The 26,194-nt window shown below is 40.6% G+C and overlaps 1 protein-coding gene across 3 annotated transcripts in view; it reads right to left on the reverse strand.

Annotated features, from left to right (window-relative positions):
- The window catches only part of SH3PXD2A (SH3 and PX domains 2A), a 351,604-nt gene that overhangs the window by 198,295 nt on the left and 127,115 nt on the right, over positions 1 to 26,194 (reverse strand). For all 3 annotated transcript variants that reach the window (XM_072621444.1, XM_072621442.1, XM_072621441.1), the window contains exon 4: positions 4,342 to 4,418. In XM_072621444.1, the coding sequence (XP_072477545.1) occupies positions 4,342 to 4,418 (77 nt within the window). The remainder of the gene's footprint in view (positions 1 to 4,341; positions 4,419 to 26,194) is intronic.

Consider the following 26,194-nt stretch of genomic DNA (forward strand, 5'->3'; position numbering starts at 1 on the left):
GGAGCCACTAAATCTTATGTGATTTTGACTGTAGCGCCATGATATTTGAATCATTTCACTCTGGTTATTTGCAGTAGTTTCTCCTTGACCTGGGAGAGTGGCAATTTGACTATAATATTCCTAAGAGTTTTCATTTTGGGATCTCTTTCAGGAGGTAATCAGTGGCTTCTTTCAATTTCTGTTTTACCCTCTGAATCTAAGATATTAGAACAGTTTCACTTGATAATTTCTTGAAATATAATATCCAGGTCATTTTTTGATCATGACTTTCTGGCAGTTCAAAAATTCTTAAATGATCTCTCTTTAATTTATTTTCTAGGTCAGTTGTTCTTCCAATGAAATATTTCACATTTTCTTCTATTTTTTTCATTCTTTGGATTTTCTTTTCATTACTTCTTGATGTCTCATAGAATAATTAGCTTTTACTCACCCAATTCTAATTTTTAAGGAATTATTTTCTTCAGTGAAATTTTGAACCTTTTTTTCCATTTGGCCAATTCTGCTTTTTAAAAGTTTTCTTAAGTGGATTTTTGTGCTTCTTTTAGAGTTCAGCCAGTTCTGGGTTTTTAGGTGTTATTTTCTTCAATATATTTTGTGCCACTTTTACCAAGTGGTTAATTCTCTTTTCATAATTTTTTTGCATCACTCATTTCTTTTCCCATTTTTTCCTCTTAGCCTTTAAGCTCTTTATTTAATTCTTCCCAGAATACTTGTTGGGTTTGGATCCAATTAGAATTTTTCTTTGAGCCTTTTTGTAGCTGTTTTCACTTTTGTATCTTCTTCTTAGTTTATGTGTTGGTCTTCTCTGCTACCTAGTAGCTTTTTTTTTTAACCTAGTAACTTTTTATGGTTAAATTCTTTTGTAGCTGTTGTTTGCTCATTTTTCAAGACTATTCCTTGACTATGAACTTGATGTTAAAATTGGGCTCTGCTCACCTGGGGATGGGAAGGCACTGTCCCAAGTTTCAGGCTTTTTCATGATGCCATTGTCAGAGATAGTTTTGGGGGTCAAGTTTTTGATGCTTCCAAGGTGGTGCGATCCTGGGATGATCACTGATTTCCTGATCTGGGCTCTGGTCTTTCCCTAGGAAGGGTCCCCTGGTCCCCTGCAAATCAATGCCAGCTATACCCAGTGCCAGCAAAGGGTCCCCTATAATCTCTTTCTGACCAGTTACCTGACCCCCTTACCATCTCTTGGCTCAAATCTCCTGAAGCTGCTGCTGCTGCAGCCACTGTTGCCAACACCATATGTGTAGGCTCCAATAGGCCTCTTCCCCAGCATCAACCTCCTAAGTTTTCTTAGTCCAGAAAAATGTCACACTCTAACTTTCTGTTGGCTCCGCTACTCTAAAATTTGACTTGAGGCATTATTTTAAAATGTTTGGAGTAAAATATTGGGAGAGTTCAACTGGGTGGCTGACTCTAATCCACCATCTTGGTTCCAACTCTCCATAATGTTTTGAGAGCTTTGACCCTAAACCAGCATTGCTCTTGGTTGCCATGTCCTTCTGTTTTCTGAGGAGATAAGAATATACTGGCTGAGGCAATATTGGGCTTTCTCTAATACCTCATCATTTGGGTTCTTGAAGACCATGCCCAAGAGGCACACAAGTTCTGGCAAATTTTACCAAGCTGGATAAAGTTCAAGTACAAGCAATAGACTATGTCTACTTCTATTATCCTAGACAAGTACAGAGAGACTCACTACCAGCAGACTGACCATTAACTGATAAATCCTTTGACCTTGGCAACCCTTGAAATGGACAAAAATGCAAAATGACTCGCTTTTAAAAAAAAAACACAACTTTTTTTTTTAATATCACCAATATACCTATATTCAAACTCCTATCTGGTAACACCTCTCCTACCTTCTATTTGCCCAAAGAGCTGGAGATAGGGACAGTGAGAACTGATGTTTAAAGTAGAGAAGTTGGGGTCCTGTGTTTTTCCCAACTTCAAATAATGAGGATTTCTTCTCCTGAATCCAAACCTTGCACTGGACTTTGAGTCTTAAGAATCTTTTTTTCAGTATCTTGAATTTCAGAGAAACATCCTGGGTTGGCCTAGGAAAAGGCCAAAGTGAGAGACCTCCATGGCAAGTGAGATCCTTCAACTTAGTTCTGCCATACAGGAGGGTTTGGGAGAGCAGAGGAAGTCAGGAGCTGGGGAGAAGGCAGGGCAGGCAAGGAAAAATGAAGTAATAATTGCAATTTTCTTATGCCTTCAGGAGGAAAAAAGGGGAGGCAGGGGAAAAAAATACCAATCTATCTCCCATCCAACAAATGACCATTACGCTAAGCAGGAATCTTGCACAATTAGGCATGTATGTATTGGGTATCATTTGCTTCACCTTAGCCTTCTGTCCTCTGAGATGGGCTGTTCCCCATTCTGGATAACAGGCTTAGGACTTATAAATATTGACTTATATAATCTCTGTTCTGTCACTACCTTGTTGTGGGACTGGTCAAGTCACGTCTGTTCCTTTGACTTCATTTTCCTCACACAAAGAACTTAAGGCATAAATGTCACCCCTCTCCTAGTAAATGGTAAAATCCCTATTCTCTGAGAGTCTGTACCTCCGACAACCTGATGGCAGTTTCCTACTTCCTCAAAGTCAGAAGTTAGGACTGAAAAGTCCTAGCTCTTGGAGTCATTACAGGAGATAGCAGTGACCTCAGGGCTTTCAGGTTTGATGTCTAAGTTCAAGAGGGTCTCTGTCTGTGCTAATTGGATTAGAAGGTTCTGGTTCTACCCAATCTAACCTTGCTGTGCCCCTTAGACTCTTAAGACTAACTTGGGACTCATGTTTAAAGTATGATTTCAGGAGATAAGATGTTTATCAGTTTCCTCTGCACAGGAGATGAGAGTTTCAGAGATGCCTGAGGCTAGACCATCTCAGGAAGGCTGAGCCTGATTTGGCCCTGTAAATACCAGATGAAAAAAATCTTTCCCTGAGTCTGCCCTGTCCTCCTCCCCTCCCCACCCCCATGTTTGCCCATTTAACCGCTTGGAAAAAGAAGAAAGAGAAATAAAAGCAGTGAGAGCAGCTGTCAATTTGTGCTCAAATGCCTGGTGTCATTTAAAAAACTGATATTGATCTGATCAAGAAGGAGCTTTTAAGAAGAAAGGACTCATCTTTCTGGCACCTCATTAGCTCAAGATGGGACACTCTGGGTCATGCACTCCTTGCCTTTACTAAAACCAGACTTTTTTTCTAATTGGCTTTGTGTGGACAAGTCTGTGTATTTGTAGCAGAAGGAAAAAACAATTAACAAAATCTGTAATTAGCCCTTTTTACAAACTTTCACAGTCAATCAGAATCATTTGTTTTAGGTAAGAATTTCTATTTTCTTTGAAAAAAATATGGGTGTCTATTCACAATATTTAAATTTCTACAAGTATATCTGAATTCTACAACCTTCACATTTCCACCACAGTCTCAGACAACAGCCAGAATCATAACATTTATAGAGTGCCTACTATGTGCCAGGCACCATGTTAAGCACTTTACAATTCTTATCTCATTTGATCCTTACAACACTCCTGAGAGGTAGATACTATTATTATCCACATTTAACAGTTAAGGAAACAAAGGTTAAGTGACTTGCCTGGTAACACAGCTAGTCAAATGTCTGAGGTCAGATTTGAATTAATGGTTCTGTGACCCCAAACGCAGTCCCCTATCATTGTGGCAGAAAGGAAGATCAGACAACAAAATGATTGTCTTTCCCAAGAGATTAAGAAACTAAACTCTGTTTTGTGAACTTGCTAATGATGCTCCCCACTGACTTTGTTTAACTATGTGCTGGCACACAGATAAAGAAGATTTCTATCTGTATGTCTAAGTAGTGTGTCATACAGTTCTGAAATGATCTGCCACCAAAGGACTGAAGGAACTCTCTCTCAACTTTCCAGTAAAGTTCCATACTCATGGAATTTCTACAGCTGGATTTCCCCTTTAACAACAGGTGACAAATAACACCATAGGGCTTCCAATGGAGCCCGTTTTCAACAGGACAGCCTTCATCGGGTGATAGAATTAAAAGGGCCAGGGCTGAGCTCCCACACACTAGCTAGCCCTCCTTCCCTAGGGGCCAGCCTTAGAGACACAGAATCTAGAGCAGGAAGAGAAGACCTCCTTAGAGGTTCTTTATTCCAGTCTTTCATTCCATGAAACAATCTCCCCTCTAATTGTCCAGGAAGCACTTCTGATAATCCTGGGACATTTACACCACCTGTGCAAATAGTTACATGCACACTCCCTACACCCTACACACACACACACACACACACACACACACACACACACACACACACACACACACACACACACACACTTACCCTACAATACTCATCAATGGGCTTCAGTCTTTTCACAGCAACATCTCGAATGTGACTCCTCCGGAACAGGATCTTACCTGAAAGAGAGTGATATTTGAGGAGAAGATGACTTACTCTTAACCTGCTCAGGGTTCCTCTCAGGAATATTTTGCCTCCCATCCCCTCCCTCATTACTCGGTGCCCTGACAGCTGTTTCTCTTTTGGTTCTTCTAGATAAACTCATCACTTGACTTTTTTTTTTCCAATTCAATTGTCATAGAGTTGACAAAACATAAGTCAACCTCCCCCTTCCAAGGATCAGGTAGCACCTAGCCTTGCTGGCCTTCAGGCTCAAGGGTCTAATGAATACTATCAATTGCTGTCTCTGAGCTGCCTGAGTGATATATGAAAAAGTCATGCTAAATGTTCTTACCACAGGGTAGGTGTTCTTAACTGTGAACTGTTTAAAAAAATATATTTTAATAACTGTATTTCAATATAATTGGTTTCCTTTGCAATCCCATGTATTTCATGTATTTCAAACATTGGTGTGAGAAGGAGTCCATAGGTTTCCCTAGCCTGTCAAAGGGGTCCATGACTTTCATTTTTCAAAGGAGGAGAATGAGATCTAGGAATTAAGTGGCTCACCCAAGTTTACAGAGGTAGTGAGTGGCAAAGTCAGGATTAAAACCCAGATAATTTGACTCCCAAATCATCATTCTTTCCATTGCACCTTACTGAAGCCTTACCTGATCTCAACATTAGAAGGGATCTTTCTGAAGCTTTGCTTTTCTCTCCCTTGTAGCAATTCTCTTAGAGTTGTCTTACCCCAAGCCTCCCTATCCTTACCGGACTGGATGAGCCTAGGAGTGCAGGCTACCCCCTGGTTTATCCATCTTTGTATCCCTGTTGCACTGAGTACCTATCAGGAGGTTTAGCTAAGTGTTTACTGAATGAACAAATGTCTAAGCTGTACTCAGTAGTCTGGGGACATCTGCAACTTTCTAGTTGAGAATGAGAAAAGAAATCATGAAATGCTTACTCCCAAAACTTCAAAGAAGTTTCTTCTTAAAAATTCATCCCATTAAACCCTAATGATGCTACAGAGATGTCAAAGTGGCCCAGTGGTCACTTTTTGATGGCCTCAGAGTGAGGAAAACCTTCTCTTCATGTTTTTTCTCTCTCTCACATGGAACATTTCTCATATGCAGCAAATCTCTAAGACTAAGTTCCAGGAAGAGATCCTTAATTGATAGAGAGAATTTTTTGACCCAGAATTCCTCTCCCTAATGAAATCACCAAGCCTTTCCTCCGATTCACTCCCTTTCCTGGTCCCCCACCAACCTATGACAAATAGTGTGTATGTGGGGAAGCAATAAATTAACCTACAGTCTAGGTGAAGTCCATCTAGTCACTAGCCTGCTGCCTGCCTGGTAGTGTGTTTATAAAAATCAACTCTCAAAGCCCAGCTTAAGTGTAAACTTTTTCCATGAAGCCTACATTACCTTTCCACAGCAACAGTCCTCTAGCCCTTAAAACTGCTCTAACAATCATATCTTAAACCACACAACTCAGCCCTGAATTAGAATCATACTTGTAGTCTGTGTTTTGTACTCTGCCCCTCTTTCCCATGTGTGTATGTGGCTCTTGTCTTCCTGACTAGACAAACAATGAGCTGCCAAAGGATAGAGGCCATTTCTTACACCTCTAAAATGCCACCTCCCCCCCCACCCCCTGGCCCCAACAGCCAGGATAAAGTTAAGCACCCTCTGGGTTCCCAGGGAGGCCTTTCTAATTTTGCTAATTGGTGGCATCATTAATTTTTCAGTGAGGATCTGTTCCAAGCTGTTCTTTTCCCTCCTCTTCAAAAAGGGAACATGCCCTATCAGAAGGAAGGCACAAATGCTGTTAAAAAGATAAACGAGCTCAGTCATTTTATAAAAAGAGATTACAATTTATGAAGATATTGGAAGTAAGTGGCTTCTTCTCGAGGAAGATGTCACAGATTAGGTATTTCTGGCCTTGGAAGCCTTTGATGTTCCTCTCCTTTTTTGGTCTGTTGTATGCTTCTCTCACAAGAAGTGTTAGTATGTGTGTGTTTGGGTGCACATCTTGTGTGAAGGTATGCATAGTTCTTTAAAACAACAACAAAACAAAAACAAAAAACAACCCTTGACACATATCTCAGCCCAGTCCTGAGGACTAGAACCCTTCCCCTCCCTTTTGCCAGAAATAGTCAATCATTACTGAAAGTAGAAGAGATTTCAAGCTGTCCCCTGAGTCACCCTCACTCCCAAAGAGACTCATGTCTATCTGGACAGTGTCAGGGAAAGTGAACAAACTGGAAAAAGAGGAATCTGTGGGGGCCACATTCTTATCATGGGTCATCTTTCACAATAACCCAACATGAGAATCATCAAGACCCATCTTATCTGAGTGGTAGAGGTAGGATTTGGAACAGAGGGATGAGGTAAGACAAATCTAACAGGTACTGGGGCATTTGGCCAAACTTATTGGTCTAATATGTTCCTTTCTAGGAGACTTTGGAAGATAAGTGGTTGCCTTTTGAAAATTCTAGGGAAGACTCATGTGTCATAGATGCATTATTCTTAATTTTTAAGTGATAAGAACACCATTCTATTTGCCCAGCTAGATGGAGAAGTGGATAGAGCACCTGGCCTACAGTCAGGAAAACCTAAGTTCAAATCCAGCCTTAGACATCTGCTAGCTGTGTGACCCTGGACAAGTCACTTAACTCTGTTTGCCTCAGTTTCTTCATCTGTAAAATGAGCTGGAGAAGGAAATGACAAACCACTCCAGTCTTCACCAAAAAACACACCAAATGGAGTCACAAAGACTCAGATACAACTGAAATGACTGAACAACAACAACAAAAACAAATTTCTTTAAGAAGGAAAGAATCCAGGGAAGGATCCTGAATCATGTCAGATGAGGATGGGGTGAAGGGAGTGGGAATGCTTAATATGGAGAAGACTTTGGGGAGAGTCTGTCTCCCTAATGCCATGCAAACTTGGATCCAGGAAACCTGAAAAATATAATAAGAAAGACTACACAGGGAATATGGAAAAGACCCCAGGATATAGACCATTAATGAGAAAGAGCTGAACAACCTCAGAAAGTAGAACCCTATGTTAAAGACAGAATAGGAGGTTACCCTCCTTAGAAGGCAGTGTGGCATAATGGAAATGGCACTGAAATTGGAGTCAGGAAAGCAATGACTGTGTCTTCAATTATTTGAAATGTCATAAAGTGAAAGGGATTGGGCTCATTCATTACTACTCATACCTTAGTAATCTAAGTGGGTACCAAGGCAGCATGAAAGCTATCTTTCTGTTATCCCTCTCATTCAACAACCAGTCCATCTCCTTTTTCCAGTCACTATAAGGAGGGAATAAATACATAGTAAATGCCTGTTAGGTGTCAGGCACTGCGCTAAGTGCATTACAAACATGATCTCATTTGATTCTCACAACAACCCAAGGAGTTCCATAACTACTAAGCATCTGAGGCTGGATTTGAATTGGGGTTATCCTGACTCCACTCACCGCATCCCCTGGCTGCCTCTAATAATATACCTAATAAAATAATACATTATTTCTGAAGTTGTATAATCTCTTTTCCTTATAACCTTATAAAATAGTACTCTTATGGGCTAGGTTATGTAGCAGCTGGAGAAAGAAGAAGAGAGAAGTCAAATAGTTACATGCCTAGGTGACAAGATATGGGAGGTGGAGAAGAAGGTGGGAAAGGTTTGGAAGCAGCAGATCTCTGAATTTAGGGAGCCAGAGAAAAAGACGGCAGTCTTGCTCTTGTGGAATTCAAGGTTACGGTTAGAAAAACAAGACTAATGCATGTGAAAAAAATTGGGGAACAATTAGGGCTACACTGTGAGGCTTCGGGAGTTCAAAGAAGACAAATCAGTGGTTCCAAAAGTCATCACACTAATTGAGGAGGGTTTCAGGGAGGAGGTCAGGCGGGTCTATATCCTGCTTGATATATCCTGCTCCAATCCTTCCTTTCCTAGTGTTGGCTCCTAAGAGAAATAACAACTTCTCTACCCCCTTCAAAAGGACCTTCAGAGGTCCCTTCATTAATATCATAGACTTCCCTGGTAACTATCTTGGATTTTATGTTATGATTTACGTAGATACATTGAAATGTCTTTTCCCATTTTATTTTAACTTTAAACATACAAAACACTAGTGCTTAATAAATGTTTGTTGAATTCAAGCAAATTTTCTTCCCAGTTGCAACTTTCTTTTCTTGGAGATGCTGGCAAAACTGCCCAGAAGAGAAAAGAGAATGAGGTCTTTGAAGCAATGCTATACTCTTGGCTTCTTTGTCCTAGCTCCAAACCACACATCAAGAGCCAAACCACCAACCATATTAAAGAGGAAAGAGAAAAAAGGAGGAGTAGCCCATAAAGGGAGCAAAGGCCTCAGTGTCTTAACATCCTCAGTCTTTTGCTGAGGTCCAGGATGGGGAAGCCTGGCTCCTGCTGGTCTCCCCAATGCCATGCAAACTTGGACCCAAGAAACCAGATAAATATAAGGAAGATTACATAGGGAAGATGAAAAAGACCTCAGGATATAGATCATTTTTGAAGGAGAGGTATATACCCTTAGAAGCTGGAAACCACCCGCCCCCTCACCCTATTAAAGATAGAATAGGAAGTCTCCTTGTCTCCTTGGAAGGCAGGGTGGTATCATAAAAAATGGCACTGACCTTGGTGTCTGAAAAGCAATGTTCAATTTTCAAAGAGAGTACCTCCTGTATGTGCCACCCTGGCCAAGGGCCCCTTAGTCTCTCTCAGCTTTAGTTTCCTCATTTGTGAAATGAGAACAAAAGAGGTTCTATGAAATATCTATATGAGGCCACAAGGCATGGTAGATAATGAGCCTCAAAATCAGGATGATTTGGGATCTTGAACAGATACATAACTGACTGAGTGACCCTGGATAAATCTGAACCTCTCAGTGCTCCCAGACAACTCTAAAACTGACCACATGAAGATCTGCCTTAATAGGGGGAGTTTTCTCAGTGTGGAGGACCTTATGCCAATGGTATCACATGAAGAGTGTTAAAAAACTTGATCACTTGCATTGCCTATATTCCCTCAGAGTAATGATGAGGAAAATGCTTACAAAAATATTAGTTATTGTTACAGACTGGTTCTAGCTAAAAGAATGTGAAAAGGAGGGCCAGGAAGAAAGAAAACAAAAACAATCAATCCAAGAGCTCTGGCCATGCCAGTCAATTAGCCCTTGTCTGAGGGCACTCAAAGTTAGCCCTACAAATCCTAGAGCAAAGACCTCAATGTTTATTAAATAAGCCTAGTCCCTTAGATTAATAATGGTCTTGTCACTGTCATACCACTTTCTTGCCTCTCTGAGGGGTGGGTAGTTAGCAATTTCCCTCCTACCTTCTGACCCTCCTTTTATTTAGGGTCCAATTCCAAACTCAACAGAAATGATGTCTACCCTTGCCAGGAGGAAGAATAAGTTATCTGAAGGATGTTCAAAGATCCTTCTTATCCCTCACTATCTCCTAACAGCCTGCCACACGTCTATCCTTCTCCTCTTAGCTGGCTCATCAGTTCCACCCATAAATAAATAAATAATGGTACCAGCCTTCACAGGCTTTGCTCAGTTCCTAGCTTAGTAGACAAAAGACAATTACTGTAATACCAGGTACGGCATGATATGACAGAGGTTCAAAGTCCCTAATCAGGAAGGCAGCAGTTCTGGTCAGGGGAAATCAGGGAAGACTTCACGGAGGGGTTAGCATTTGAGCTCAGACTTGAAAGATGGTTGGGATTTCAATAGGTGGGTATAACAAAAACAACGATTCACATTCAAATAGAGCTTGATATAGGGTCGGGATGTGAGGATGGAGATAGAGCATTCTAGGTATTGGGAACAGCTTATGAGGACGCATAATGACCAATTAGTATAGGGAGAATTCAGCAAATTAGAAATAAACAAGTTTTGATTGAAATGGAATGCTCATGTGAAGAAAGCAGTGAGAGGCAAGAGGTCAGAAAAATAGACTGGGGTCAGTTTGTGGAAGGCCTAGAATTCCAGGCTGAGGAAGTTTGCATTTTGTTCCTTAGGCCAACTGTACAGGCTCCAATGGGTTGTCTATGTAATCCAAGTATTCTTCAGCTGAAGTCCATTAGACTCGTTTTTTTATTATCATTTTAATAATTATTTCAACAAAATTTGTTTCCTTTGTATTCTATTTTATGCATTTAAAAACATTGTTCTAGGAAGAGATTCATAGGCTTCACCAGACTTTACAAGAGGTTCAAAAAAATTAAGAATTCTTATTCTAATGCAATTCACAGTAGAATGTGGTCATCCCAAGGACAGAGACTATTTCACTGTTATCTTTGTATTCATAGGACCTAGCACAGTGCTTTGGTTGAATGAATGGATCAATCTTCTAACCTTGCAGTGACAAGTATTCACTTCCCATTAGTGTGACCCATTAAGCAAAGGATGGTTGCAGTGACAAACTGGGACCAACACTTCACCATGCCTTTAGGTGCCAATAGAGACTTTCTGACAGGTTGGTAGTAAGCCCAGACGGCCTCTACCTGCTCTAGGAAAAAATACCGTTTTCCAAAGGCTAGGTCAGTGGGAGGTGGGGGAATGACTGGTTCCTTATGATAAAACAAAAAGGAAGAAGAGGGAGGGAAAAAACCATCTGTTGAAACACATCCTATGGCCAGGCTTGGACACCAGGGAAATGTGGCTGATAAGCATAATCACAGCTGGAATGCCTTCTGCTTGAGGGAAGGGGTAGGGGACAGCTAGGTTAAAGAGACATCCCTCGCCCCCTCCTCTAGCCACAGCTCTACTCATCAGAAGTCTCATGTGCCAGACATCCCAAGGATCCACCAGCAACAAAAAGTCTAAGAGCACCAGACTAGGAATCAAAGAACCTGAGTTCAAATCTTGATTCTATTACTACTGCCCATGTAAGCTTGGATTGGGTCATTTAACTCCTGTGGGCCTCAGTCCTCATTTTGTAAAAATGAAAAGATTAGACTGAATCAGGGTTTCTTAACTTGAGGTCCATGGACCCCCAAGGAGGTCTGTGGAAACAAAGCTTATTCCTTTCTTCTCCCTTCCCTTGTCTTGCTTTTCACCAGGAAATACAGGATCACAGCAAGAGAATGTCTCAGTGGGAAGACAGAATAACTAGAAAGGGGTGAACAGTGACTAGTGAATTGAAAGCAGCTCATTGGTGTACTCATGGTGTATAGGGGATAGAGCAACAGGTGTAAAGTCAGAAAGACCAGAGCTGAAATCCAGACTTTTTAGGGTGAATTACTTAATGTGTCTGCTTCAATTTTCTCAACCATAAGAAGAGACTAATAATTGTACCTACCTCCCAGGGTTGTTCTGAATCTCAAGGGACATAGTATTTTTAAAGTTCTCAGCACAGTTCCTGGCACACAGTAGGCATTTAATAAATACTTGTTACCTTCTTTCTCCTCTAAATTAAATTCTACTTGAGACCCTTTCATGAGCAATAGCTATGGGAAACTTCTGTTTGCACTGGATCTTTGGAAGGCTTCTTCTAATTACCAATCAAAACCAGCAAGTTCAGAATGAATGAGAAAAGAGAGGAAACCCATCACATATAGGCAAAGCCTATATAAGCACCGGAGGACAAATTCAGAGATCACCACTAGAGACCTCCTTACAAAGTGACATCACACCATTAATGGGGACACTGTGGGTCAAGTAATTCAACCAGTTCTAAATCCATCTAATAAAAATTTTACAAGGGAAAAAAATCCAATAAGGAAGGAAAGGGGGGGGCTGTCTCCAATGACTGGTTTGGATGTACATTTAAAACCCTAACTTGGTCAAAGCTCTCAGCAGAAGAAAGAAGGGAAGATAACAGAGGAAGAACACTAAAGAGTTGAATAGTCCTGAAAATACGTTGTTGGTATTGCTAAAACACATAATACGCTAAGGCTGGCAACAAAAACCAAAGGTTTTTGTTTTAAGCTATTTTGGAGATAAGAGGAAGATCCCACGTCTCTCCATCTTTTCCACAGGAGTGCATCAGACTTTGACAAATGCTTTATTACAATCAAGATAAACTACACCATTCCCCTGATCTATCTAAGTCTAACTTCTATCACAAAAGGAAATGAGATTAGTCTGGCATGACCAGTCCTTGATGAAGCCATGCTGGCTTTGTGATCATGTTCACTAAATGTCCTTTTAATAATACACTCAAGAAATTTGCCAGGAATTGAAGTCAAGCTCACCAATTTGCAGATTCCATTACTGGTAACAGTTAAAAACTAAAGGCTGGCTAATAACCACAAAAGAGAACTGTTGACTGTTTCAGTAATTATTATTTAGTTTGTATTTCCATTTCAAAGCTGATTATTTAAGGCCTTATGGCAGAATTCATGTTAGCAAAAAGTACCTGGTAGCTTTCTCGGCTGAGACTTGTAAAATACAAGCTTCCTTGTGTAGGCAAACATACTTTCATTCACTAATAACCACAGTAAAGGGGGGCTCTTATTCCAAACATTAACCAGAAGTATAAACAAAAACAAAGTTCATGATTTTGCTAATAATTCATGTTTATGTTGGAAAGTTTAGCCAAACTTAGCCAAGTTTGGGCCTTAGCTGTGGTATAAAGACTATTTATTTGATAGATATGACATAACACATTAGAAAATGAGAATTTGAAAGCATCTGGCTCATTAATATAGACTTAGAGGCACCTAGATCTAGAGTTAGAAGAGACCTCAGAGGTCATTAATTTCAACCCCCTCTTATTACAGATGAGGAAATTGAGGCCAAGGGAAATTAGGTGACTTGTCTAAAGTTGTGCAAGTAGTAATCTGAATTCAGGTTCCCTGATTCTAGGGTCAGCAAGGTGGCACCATAGTGTATAGTGTCAGATCTGAAGTCAGGAAGATTCATCTTCTGACTTCAAATCTGACCTCAGACACTTACTAGCTGTGAGCAAGCCACTTTATCCTGTTTGCCTCAGTTTTCTCATCTATACAATGAGCTGGAGAAGCAAATGGCAAACCACTCTAGTATCTTTCTCAAGAAAACCCCAAATTGCATCATAGACACATTTGAACAACAACCACTGATTCTAGAGCTAATGCTCTTTTTCATTGCCCCTTGACTTTACCAGAAGTTGTGATGGCCTCCCAAAAAAACATTTAATGAACTAGAGAAGTATCTCACTGAAGAGCTACCATGCATTGAAGGAAGACATGCATAATAACCAAAGTGATATACAAGATAGCAGGGACAGAACTGGTCTAGCTTACAACGGTAAAAATAACAACAGCTACTACTACTACTACTACTACTACTACTACTACTACCACTACTACTACCACTACTACTGCTACTGCTACTACCACTACTACTACCACTACTACTGCTACTACTACTACTACTACCACTACTACTGCTACTACTACTACTACTACCACTACTACTGCTACTACCACTACTACTACTACTACTGCTACTACCACTACTACTACCACTACTACTGCTACTACCACTACTACTACTACTACTACTACCACTACTACTACTACTACCACTACTACTACTACTACCACTACCACTACTACTACTACTACCACTACTACTACTACCACTACTACTGCTACTACCACTACTACTACTACTACTACTACTATTACCACTACTACTACTACTACCACTACCACTATCACTATCACTACTACTACTACTACTACTACTACTACTACCACTACCACTACTACCACTACTACTACCACTACCACTACTACCACTACTACTACTATTACCACTACTACTACTACTACCACTACCACTATCACTATCACTACTACTACTACCACTACTACTACTACTACCACTACCACTACTACTACTACTACCGCTACTACTACTACCACTACTACTGCTACTACCACTACCACTACTACTACTACTACCGCTACTACTACTACCACTACTACTGCTACTACCACTACCACTACTACTACTACTACTGCTACTACTACTACCACTACTACTGCTACTACCACTACTACTACTACTACTACTATTACCACTACTACTACTACTACCACTACCACTATCACTATCACTACTACTACTACTACTACCACTACCACTACTACCACTACTACTACTACTACCACTACTACTACTACTACTGCTACTACTACTACTACTACCACTACTACTACTACTACCACTACTACTGCTACTACCACTACCACTACTACTACTACTACTACTACTACCACTACTACTGCTACTACCACTACTACTACTACTACTACTACTACTACCACTACCACTACTACCACTACTACTACTACTACCACTACTACTACTACTACTGCTACTACTACTACTACTACCACTACTACTACTACTACCACTACTACTGCTACTACCACTACCACTACTACTACTACTACTACCACTACTACTGCTACTACCACTACTACTACTACTACTACTACCACTACCACTACCACTACTACCACTACTACTACTACCACTACCACTACTACTACTACTACTGCTACTACTACTACTGCTACTAACATTTCTTTAAACTTTTGCAAAGTGTTTTACATATATTATTTCATTTTATCCTTACAATAACTGTGTGAGGAAGGTCTTATTATTCACATTTTACAGGTGAGGAAACTGAGGCTGAGAAATTAAGTGACTTACCCAGGGTCATATAGGGGATAAGTGTGTGAGGTAGGATGTGAACTCAGGTCTTCCTGTGTCTAAATCTAGCTCTATCCACTACACCACCCACCTGCCTCAATTGTATGATAGGTCCTCTTCTACCAGTGAGGTAAAGGTTTGATCAGGGGGTATTACTGTTCTTATATAGACCAGAGTTCAGCAATAAGCAGTGCATTCTTCCAAAATTATAAAACCTAGAGTAGAAACGGACCTTATAAAGCACCCAATCTAATTTTTTCATTTGACAGAAAGGGAAATGGAGGCACAAAAAATCACAGAGTGAGCTAAAAGCAGCACCAGGACTAAAACCCTGGCTTCCTGATTCGCAGTCCAGTGCCCTTTCCACTCTGCAAAATGATCCCTGAGGTCCCTTCTAGATCTAAATATATCTCTCATCAAAGGACAACTGTACCTATCCATATGGATGCAGAAGGTGCTATGTTGCTAATGACTAATAGGCAGGGCAAAAGTATATGGCAAATCTTACTTCTCTTAACACAGAAGGAAAAGACATATAGAAAGAGAAATACACATATATACTGGCCTGAGGCCACTTTTCCAAAACTGACCACTGTCCGAGTATGAAAGGAGAGAAGCTCTCATTCATCCCTACTTAGCCCCTTAATGCTGAGGGTGGCTCACCCCAGCTCATTCCCCCAGCCTGGGGCTGCAGACAGAGTGGGGCCAGGAGAGTATGACTGACTGAGTGACCCTCATAAGGACACAAACAGATCTTACTACATACAATCCTGTGTGGCCGGCGCCCAGGCCCCTTGGCTCTAGGAGCCTGAGAATCAAAGCCTTCATTCAAGACCACAGTTTTTCAATGTCTCTTCCTCCAGAGAGAAACTTCTTTCAGAAAAAGGATGGGGGCACTTATAAGTGGGTCACAATTGCCAGAAGGGAGGGAAGACTCTGAATAGTCAATAGGATATAGCTTGCAGTGAGCTAAAATAGTAATGTAATAAAGCCCCATCAGAGAACCAGAACCAGAGATCATCCAATCCACATGAGAAATTGACACTGAGAGAAGGGAAGTTCTTGCCGAAAGTCTGTTAGTCAATAAGTATTTCTTAAGTACCACTATGTGTCAGAGGGCAGCTAGGTGGTGCAGTGGAACATCAGTGCAGGAGTCAGGAGGACCTGAGTTCAAATCTCACCTCAGACACTTGACACTCACTAGCTGTGTGACCTGGGGCAAGTCACTTAACCCCAACTGCCTCATCCTGGATCATCTCCAGTCATCCTGATGAATATCTGATTGCTGGATTCAGATGGCTCTGGAGGAGAAGTAAGGCTGGTGACCTGCACAGCCCTCCCTCATTCAAAACAAAGTCAAGTGCAAGTCATGTCATCATTTTTCTGATGGCATGGTCTTATTCAGCAATGAAGGACGAACACATACAACACACTATGTGTCAGGCATTGTGCTAAGGGTTAGGGATTAAAAAAAGAGGCAAAAGATCGTACCTGACTTCAAGGTGCTCAAAACACATTGGGGGAGATAATAAGCAAACAAATATATATGTACAAAAAAGCTATATATCGGAAAAATGGGAAATATTTAAAAGGACATTAAGGGCAGAGCTATGGACTAAATCATATACACTCCTGATTCTCGGTCAGAATCAGAACCAGAACCAGAAGGCTGCTCCTTGACTCAGGTTCAGAAATGGAGGGGAGTACTATCTGTGTGATCTTGGGCAAGTCTTAGTTAACTTTTCTGGACCTCAATTTTCTCATCTCTAAAATGAAATGGTTGGACTAGACAACCTCTTTGGTCCCTTCTCATGATGTAAATCTACAACCCTATGGCCCTATGAAAGTTCTTTGGAGCAGCATAAGTCAAAGCCTTCAAGCTGAAGAAACTGCTGTTAACTTTAGTATCTTTTCCAAGAAAACCCCAAATGGAGTCACAAAGAGCTGGACACAACTGAAAAAAGTGACCAAACAACTAAAAACATTTCAGCAAAGCTTTCAATGAAGCATCTTCTTGTGGAGAAGATAGGAGAGTTATGGATTAAATGGTAATATAACTGGATGAATTCAAAACTGGCTAGACTCAAAAAGAGAGCTGGCAAGAGGTGTACAGGGTAGTATATAGAGATCTGGGGATTGGCCTCATGCTCAACAAATCTGCAGATGACACCAGGGTAGAAGGGAAAGTTTACACCATGGATGAGAGTTAGGACCTAAAAGGGGCCTTGGGCTCAATCTAATAAGATGAAACACAGCAAGGATAATTAATGTAAAGCCTTACATGCAAAAAATCAGACTCACAAATATAAAACGGAAGAGGTACAAATAGTAGCTCTGAAAAAGAGCTGGAGGTCTTAGTGAACTGCAACAATGAGTCAACAATGTCATGTGGCAGCTTAAAAAGGTCATATGATTGTGGAGGGGTAGTCCCTACTGTACTCTAGACTCATCAGATCTGTCTTTGGTATTCAGTTCTGGGTACCACAGTTTAAGAGATACACTAATAAGGCAGAGAGTGTTCAGAGGAAGACAGCCAGGATGGTGAAGGATCTGGAGTCAATAGAAGAAACTGTTTAGTATGGAGAAGACAAGACTGGGAGGGGGGAGGGGGACAGGATATCTATTTAAAGGTGGGGTTGGACTTGTTCTATTTGGCCTCAGGAGCAAGAATGAAGTTGCAAAGAGCCTTATCATCAGGAAAAATTTCCTCAGAGCTGTGCCAAAGTGCAATAGGCAGCTGTGCCTTCCTGCAGAATTTGGGTGATCACTTATTAGGTATGTCACCATGGCTCCTTTCTTGTATAGGCTGGATTAGATGAGCTCTGAGGTCTCTTCCAACTCTCAAATTCAGTGATTCTCTGTCTTTAGTGTACTATTTAGTGTACTCCTATCACCCTGCATTATTCCATTCCTCTTAATTCTGTCTCCTTCTCCAGGAGATCCAGGGTCTCCCTTCTGCTTGCCCATCCATCACTGCTCACCTCTTTCTTCCCAGTGATCTAGACTCTAAATTGTTCTTTTTCCTCCTCTTCCATCTCTCCAATTGAAACTGGCATCTCTTCAGTGTTCTATTCTCTGTTAAATTAGGAGTCATCTAGTAAATTCCTTCAAATTAAGGGACGGACAAGGATTATAGTTTGTAGCATACTTCTCATGGGATTCAGTTGTGTCTAACTCTTTTTGACGCCCTGGACCATAGCATACCAGACCTTTCTATCTCTCGCTACCTCCCCAAATCTTTCCAAGCCCATTCGTTGCTTTCATGATACTATCCATCTCATCCTCTGCTGTCCCCTTCTCTTCTTGCCTTTAATCTTTCCCAACATTAGGGTCTTTTCCAATGAATCCTGTCTTTTCATTATGTGGCCACAGTATTTAAGCTTCAGTTTCAGCATCTGTCCTTCCAATGAGCTCATCTTTGACCTTCTTCTCTTCTCTCTCTACATCTCTCTCATGGCAATCTCATGTATTCCCATGGCTTCAATTACTATTTTGACACAAACAACTCAAATCTATTGCACCACCTCTGACTTATTTTCTGCATCCTGATGTCCGACCCACATATCTAACTGCCTATACATGACTCCTTGGATGATCCACTGGAACCTCACATTCAACCTGCATTCAGAATCAAGCTTTTCCCTGCTGATCTTCTGACTTCACTATTTTTATCTATGGCCTGACACTCAGGTTCTAGAAAGTCATAATGTTGGGATGATCTTTGACCATCTCATGCCTCATATCCAAACAACTACCAAATTCTATCAATTCTACCTCCCCAACATCTACTCTCTTATCCCTATTGCCACTACCCTACTCCTCTCATTTAGTGCCTCCTAACAGGTCTTCCTGCCTCTTCTCTTTCCTCATTCCAAAACATCTTTCAAATGGTTACCTTAATAATCTTTCCTAAATGGAAGTATGTTTAAGCTGTCACTCCACTACTCAAAAATCTTTATTAGCTCTCTTTTGTTTCCCAAATAAAGTTCAAACACTTTTACCTGACATTCAAGATTCTCGACAATCTGGCTTTCTACCTTTCCAGCCTTGTCTTGTTATCACTCCACTTCACCCCACCTACTTTCCAGGCATTAGACCATTCCCCAGGAACATGCCCTGGATTCTCCTGTCTCCATGACTTTGGTTAAGCTGTTCTCTAGGTTTGAAATGTCTTCCCTCTTGTTCTTCATTATTAAACCAACTTAGACTTAAGAAAGATTTATACAGAGAACATGGAAGCAGGATAGGTAATGCAGATGAATAGAAAATCCTAGCTTGGTACCACAAGAACAGTGTTAGGAACACTAAAGCTCAGAATAAGTTGAGGCTGATGAGTAAAGCTAAGGATAACCTGAAAGCGGAATCTCTGGAGTTCTGTTTGTTCGTTAGCTACACTGGAGAAAGGAGGATCCAAGAAGAAAGCACTCACTACTCAGAGTAGATAGGATAGTAATGATTGACGATGGAGAGAAGACAGAATTGCTTTCCTTCTCTTTTCTCTGCCAAGGAGAATGACATTTGGGCAGGAAAGAATAGAATAAAAATGGCTAATAAAAAACTGATACTTAAGGGAAGTAAGGAGGCAATAAGGGAACATCAATGAGGAGTCCTTGAGGAGCCCTGGTTACTTGGCCCAAATGACCTACATTCTTAGGTATTGAAAAAATAGGCAAGATGTCAATATTAAGTCATTTACTTTTAAAAGATCACAGAAGGGCAGCTAGGTGGTGAAATGGATAGAGCACTGGCCCTAAAGTCAGGGAGACCTGAGTTCAAATCTGGCTTCAGACACTTACTAACTACTTGACCCTGGGCAAGTTACTTAACCCTGAATGCCTCAAAACAAAAAAAAAAAGGAGAATTAGAGAGATGTGATCTCCAAATTTTTTTTTTAAAGGTGTAGTCTGCAAACTATAGGCCAGTGAGATTGATATAAACTCCTGAAAAGGATTCTAGAATTTATGATTAAAGTGATGATGAGTGAGTATCTAAGAAAGGTATCTCTGATCCTAAGGGGCCAACATGAAGAACAGGTCCTTCCAGACTGACCTAATTTCCTTTTCTGACAGGATCAATCAATCAACCAATAAGTATCTATTAAGCACAGACTGTGCTCTAGGCACTTAGCTCAGTGCTGGACATAAAAAAAAAATCTGCAACGAAAAAACTAGCAGGCTAGAAGACGGAAGGAATGCTGTGGACAGAATTTACCTAGATTTTAACAAAACATTTGACAAAGTCTCTCATGATATTTCTTTTGTATCTTGTTATTGTTCAGTCATTTCAACTGTGTCCTACTCTTTGTGACCCCATTTGGGGTTTTTTTGGCAGAGATACTGGAGTGGTTTGCCATTTCCTTCTCCATCTCATTTTACAGATGAGGAAACTGAGGGAAATAGGACAAGTAAGATAAGATACAGAGATGAGAGCTAGATGATAGTATAGTTAGTAGGTTCTGCTTCTGATTCTCAGGACTTGGCTACTGTGTCTCAACTACGCTTTCAACCCTGAGGCTTCCCTCAGCCCATTCCTTCAATGCCCCAGCCCTCTTCTTCCATTGGTGAATTCCTTCCAGGAGCTCCATTTTCAGTCACCTTTTCTGTGTTATCTTCCTGCAATGGAATTTAAGCTCTTTGAGGATAAGGACTATCTTTCTTTTGGCTTCTGTTTTCTCCAGCACTTAGCACAGTACTTAATAAATGTTTGCCTTGCCATTCAAACCTCAAATGTCCAGATATAAAAAAATAATCATTAACATTCATTAATACCATGTAATGTGCATTATAGCTATCTATATTTATTTAATCCCTTTCCTGGACTGAAAGCTTTATGGGAACAGATATTGCCTTAAGTAAATTTTAAGTTACCCAGGATCTAGCAGTGCTCTGCAAATGTTAAGTATTTAATCAATGTTCATTGAGGGTTTCTAACTGGTATGGTTGTTGTCCTTCGTTTTCGAAGAGGACCAAAATAAAGTGAAGTTTCAGTGTGTTCGACTGTGGCTGATCAGACCAATATGAGCTCGGAATGCTCTACCACAGGTTGGGCGCAGATAGTCCATGTGAATATTTGGGATGGATGCTCCAAATTTGTGCATCCTACATTTACTTTGTGCTGTCTCAATTCTGCTTTGCTCATAGAGCACAGCACCCTTTCTGATGTGGGCACACCATGCTGAGTGGGCTTTCTAACTATATAGGAATAAACTCCTGAAAGTAGAATTTCAGGCAGTGTGGCAGAAAGGTGAGGGGAATGATTTTGAGGGCAAGAAGGCTTCACAAGGCGCTCATCTTATACCAGGTAGGGAGACATGTAAGCTGCCCATGTGTCGGGCAGTCCTGTATACAGACTCTATGTCCAAAGTCTTAATAAGTAAGGAATTTTACTGAGGGCTCCAAGTTCATACCAAGAACTTGAAGTGAAAAGAAAACCTTTCTTAACCACTTCCTTTTTTTTTCCCTAAATTGGGTCTATACTTAGATTATACAGAATCTTTCTTGATTAGTTCTGTGTACAGTAGAGAGAAGGCTAGAGACCCACAGAGAATGTTAGACCTTAGATATTATATAATCCAACTCCCTCTGGAAAACTGAGACCCAGAGATGGGAAGAGAATTATCTAAAGTCACACAGTGAGCTAGCTGCAGAACTAAGACCAGAAACCTCTTCTCCTCACTCCCAATATGCTACTCTGTCCACTATACCAATAAAGGTCTTTTAAAGAAAAGTTTGGGGAGAAAGGAAGAAGGGAAGCAATCTAACATTTTTAAAAGTCAGGAGTAAAAAGGATTTCTTTAATTTCTCCTGGGGGTTCCTGGGAACTCCCACTAAAAAAGTCTATAATAGCCAGAAAAAGATAGTCAAAGAAGTGAATTATCTTGCTCAGGAAGTGAGACACCTCTGTGCACTGTGAGGCAGGCACTTCTGCTGATGGAATATTTTGTGGCTGTGTTATTTATAGACAACATCTCTATTTATACGTTCATTGAATTTTCTCTATGATTCCTTTTTTTCCAGTCCATGGCAGGGAAAGAAAATAACTTCCTCTCCCCAAGTTATTTGGGGCAAAGGTCAAGGTCAGGGTCTTAAATATGGGTAGAACTTTTTGGTAGGATGCCTTGGGCACTGGGGTAGGGATAGGGAGTTGGGAAACAACACTAGTCCTTCACTGCACACTGTCTAAAGGAAACAGCCTGGGGGTAAAGCATGTCTTAGGAAAAGGAAATGAATGAACCAATGATAAGAAGACTTAAGGAGGCAATGCCTACCTTCTCTATTATAAAAAAATTCAAGAGAAATTGGAAGGATGCCTACCATAACATTTTCCCCATCACCTGAAATTCTGCCTATAGACTTTGATTCCTTTGATACTTTTTAAAAAATAAGTTTTTAATTGATTTTTATATCACCATAATTTCCCTTAATACCCTTCCTCATTCCCCTCCTAGAAATTCATCTCATATAACAAATAATATTTTTCATTCCTTTGACAGAACCCAAGTGTCCTGATTCCCAGTCCAGTCTTCACTGTCAGAATCTCTTGTTAAAATGTGAACATCCCTGAAGAAGGTTTATTCCCTAGCTCATTACAACTAATAACAAAGGAAACTAATTGGTAGACAAGTCCCCATAGGAACAGGATATGGGAAAGGGGTGTAGGGTAAAAGGAGAGAAAGAGGGAAATTAAGAGGAAAGAGGAACACAGGGAAGAAAGTGAAATGGTTCCAAATGAAAACTGCCACCTTCAAAAATCTGTCCAAGATTGGTCCTTGTGAGATGTAAGGGAAAAGGAACTTCCAAGAGTTTTCTCCCTTTCTGCTCTCATGGAAACAAGCTCCAAGAGAGTCCAACTAGATATAGACATAGGCTTTTAGATCTTAGAGTTCTATACACACCTTTACTTTTCCTACAGAATGGGCCATGTTACTCTATTGGGGAGAGCAAGGGGATAGGCACTAGAAGGAAAAGGACTTATCTCAGGTCCCACAGGACCAGTCTGGGCAGTGACAGACTTACACTCCCACACATGCTAAGGACTGACACTCAATCCATAACAAAAATCAGAGCACAGGAATGTAATGTGATATTACTGAACCCTAAGAAATATAAGGCACATGAAGAGCTATATAGACTGATGCAGAAGAAAGCAGAACCAGGAGAACACACACACTATTATTCCAATAAAATAAAGGAAAATAACACTAAAAGGAAAATGTCTCCCACTGAGTAAAACACACTTCCCAAGGGGAATCCTTCTACACTCTCATGTCCATAGGATGTCCTGGGTTGGGGGAGGGCTCCACAAGACTTTGAGCATAGCCCTACCCTTGGTACAATGGGGATAACCTATTCTCAAATGGAATCCCTGATCCGACAGAGAAACAGAGTAGCCTCTGCCCTGGTCTGACTCATGGCTGATACGCTCAGGGCTTGACTAACAGCACCTGTTCAGCACTCCTGCAATGTTAAAATTTGGGATTAAACAAGTGAAGGAAATGCAATATTTCTTAAGGCTTCCACTGAACCTAAAAATTAAGTTACAGTCTTATTTATAAATATGAACCTATTGCTAAAAGAGCATGGAATTTCCTTTTGCTCATAATCCCTGCCCTCCCTCCACCCTACCCCAAAGCCCAGAATAATACTGCGCTGCTGAGTCAATGCAAAGACATGTCTGGGTCACAGAAACGATGTCTATGAAATTTAGTCATTTTAGAGGTCTGAGTTTTTCCAAGCCAACTTCTGGCTGGTTCCTGCTCCTCATCCCCAGGGCTCTACACCTTGTAATTAGAGTGGTTATCCCCAGTTATACTGCATGTCAAATGACCAAGTATTCCTAGTCATGAACGAGTAGAGAAACAATCTAGATAGAACCTATTACATTTCTCTATTTAAAAAAACTTAATTAAAATTACAGCACAATTATTGATTAGCTTCTATTTCTACATATAAGGAACAGGATCAAAGTTTAAAGAAAACACACCTAGGAATAAGTTCTATTTCACTGTTATCTGTGTTACTGTTAATCATAAAATAATTCAATCTTACTTTTCCTATTCCACTTTTAGAACAAATCCAAGGTTTTCTCATGAGGCACAAGCTTGATCCAATGAAATCCAATTTTAAAAAAATTCTTAAGTCAACTATGTCAGGCCCTGATATAACATATATATACAATATAATATATAATTAATATATTAATATTATATATAATGTAATTATGATATATATCTCTTAGGATATGTATATATCTTATATATATATAAGAACAGGCACTGATAATATGAAGGAAAAAAATCAAAATAACAGGCCCTGACCTTAAGGCACTTACATTCTGTTGAAGGAATACAAAATGTGAAGAGATAAGCACATAAATGATAACAGGAGGAATAGGAAATAGTCACTAAGGGCTTCCATTAGATACGTCATAGAAATCAGGAAACAAGCTGAGGCTTAAAGAGAAGTAGGGATTCCGAGAGAAAGAGAAGAGATGAGGAAGTGCATTGTTGGTAGGTGTAGCAGCAAGCACCCTGGCACATCCAGGATGGCCTGCTAAAACAGGTTCTTAGGTCTGCTTTTCTAAAAGGAAAGCAACTTTTGAGGGGTCAACATCTTCTTTAATCACATTCACCAGCAAAGAAAATACAAGCAGAGAAATAAAAACCAACAGACAGGGCTCCCAACTGTCTGACCAGATAGAAGCACCAACGTCTTTTTCAAAGCAGGGGTAGGGGTAGGGGTAGGAGGCGCCCCTCAACAGCTACCCAGAATTTCATCTGGCACATGGACCTTCTTCCAAAGAGTAAGCTCCCAAAGCAAAACCTCACTTGAGAGTATATATACACTTTTCAGAGCCAGAGGGCAGGACCCTCATGACCTAGTGCCTCATTAGTAATTAATAAAAGGTGTGGGCCTTCCTACAAAACAAGCCTCCCAGAATGGGCTCACCTAAGGCATATTAATAGGTGGGGAAGACCTAAATCTCATTAACATTACAGCAGGACAGCCTTGACAAAGGCTCCCCTAGAGATAAGAGTGGGAATGTCAAATCTGGGCCACAGGAAGCAGACAGACTTTACATCAATGTGGAGTATGTGAAGGGAAATCACATATAAAAAAGCCGGGAAAGGTAGGCTGGAGTCAAATTGTGAAGGGCATTACAAATGCCAAACAGAGGGGTTTGTGTTTTATCTTAGAGCTGAGGGGGAACTATTGACGTTTCTTGAGGAGGGGAATGACCTGGTGAGATTTCTGCTTTAGGATTATTATTCTGGCAGTTATGTGGAGGATGCACTGGAGAGGAAAGACTGGAAGCCAGAAGCCCAGTTAGGAAGCCAGTGCAACATTCCAGGCAAGAGGTGATGAAAGGCTGAAATAAGGCAGTGGGGTGGAGAGCAGGGGCCAAATAGATGGGAGATGGGGTAAAGGTAAAAGTGACAAAACTGAGCGAATGATTAGATGAGAGAGTAAGGAGTCAAGGATGACTTTGAGCTTATTAGCCTAGAGGACTGGAAGGATGGTGGTACCCTCAACAGACTCTGCCTACCACCTACCAACAAGACATAGTAGTGTGTGTGTGTGTGTGTGTGTGTGTGTGTGTGTGTGCGCACGCACGCGTGTGTGTGCTTTACTATAGTAACTACATTATTGATAGGACTTTGTATTACTAACCAGTCTTGACTCATCTAGCTAAACAGACCCCTTCTTAAGAAAGAATGGCCTGGTTAACTCAAGAAAGTCTTGATTTGTTTTCCTATTCCAGATCTAAAATTAAAAAAGGATACAATGAGCTATGCAATTTTACCTTCGATATGGACAAAACCCTATGACCATTTTTTTTCCAGTTAGGAGAGAGTTCTTCTGCCAACCAAATTACTGGTCATTTACCCCTCTCAATTTTGTTTTCCTTCCTTATCTTTGATATGTAAAACTGTCATAAAAGCAAGTCTACACAGAAAAAGGTATCCTTTGACTAGTCTCAAGACTGTCACAGGCAAGAAAGAGGTAAAGTTGCTTGTAGTCTTATCCACAGGGTCCATGTGGGGGAAGAAGCCAGATACAATCACATACCACAAGTCATTCACTGCTTATCTGCGTGTCCTCTATCAA

This window comes from Notamacropus eugenii, chromosome 1, assembly GCF_028372415.1.
Source record: "Notamacropus eugenii isolate mMacEug1 chromosome 1, mMacEug1.pri_v2, whole genome shotgun sequence".
Classification (NCBI taxonomy): Eukaryota; Metazoa; Chordata; class Mammalia; order Diprotodontia; family Macropodidae; genus Notamacropus; species Notamacropus eugenii.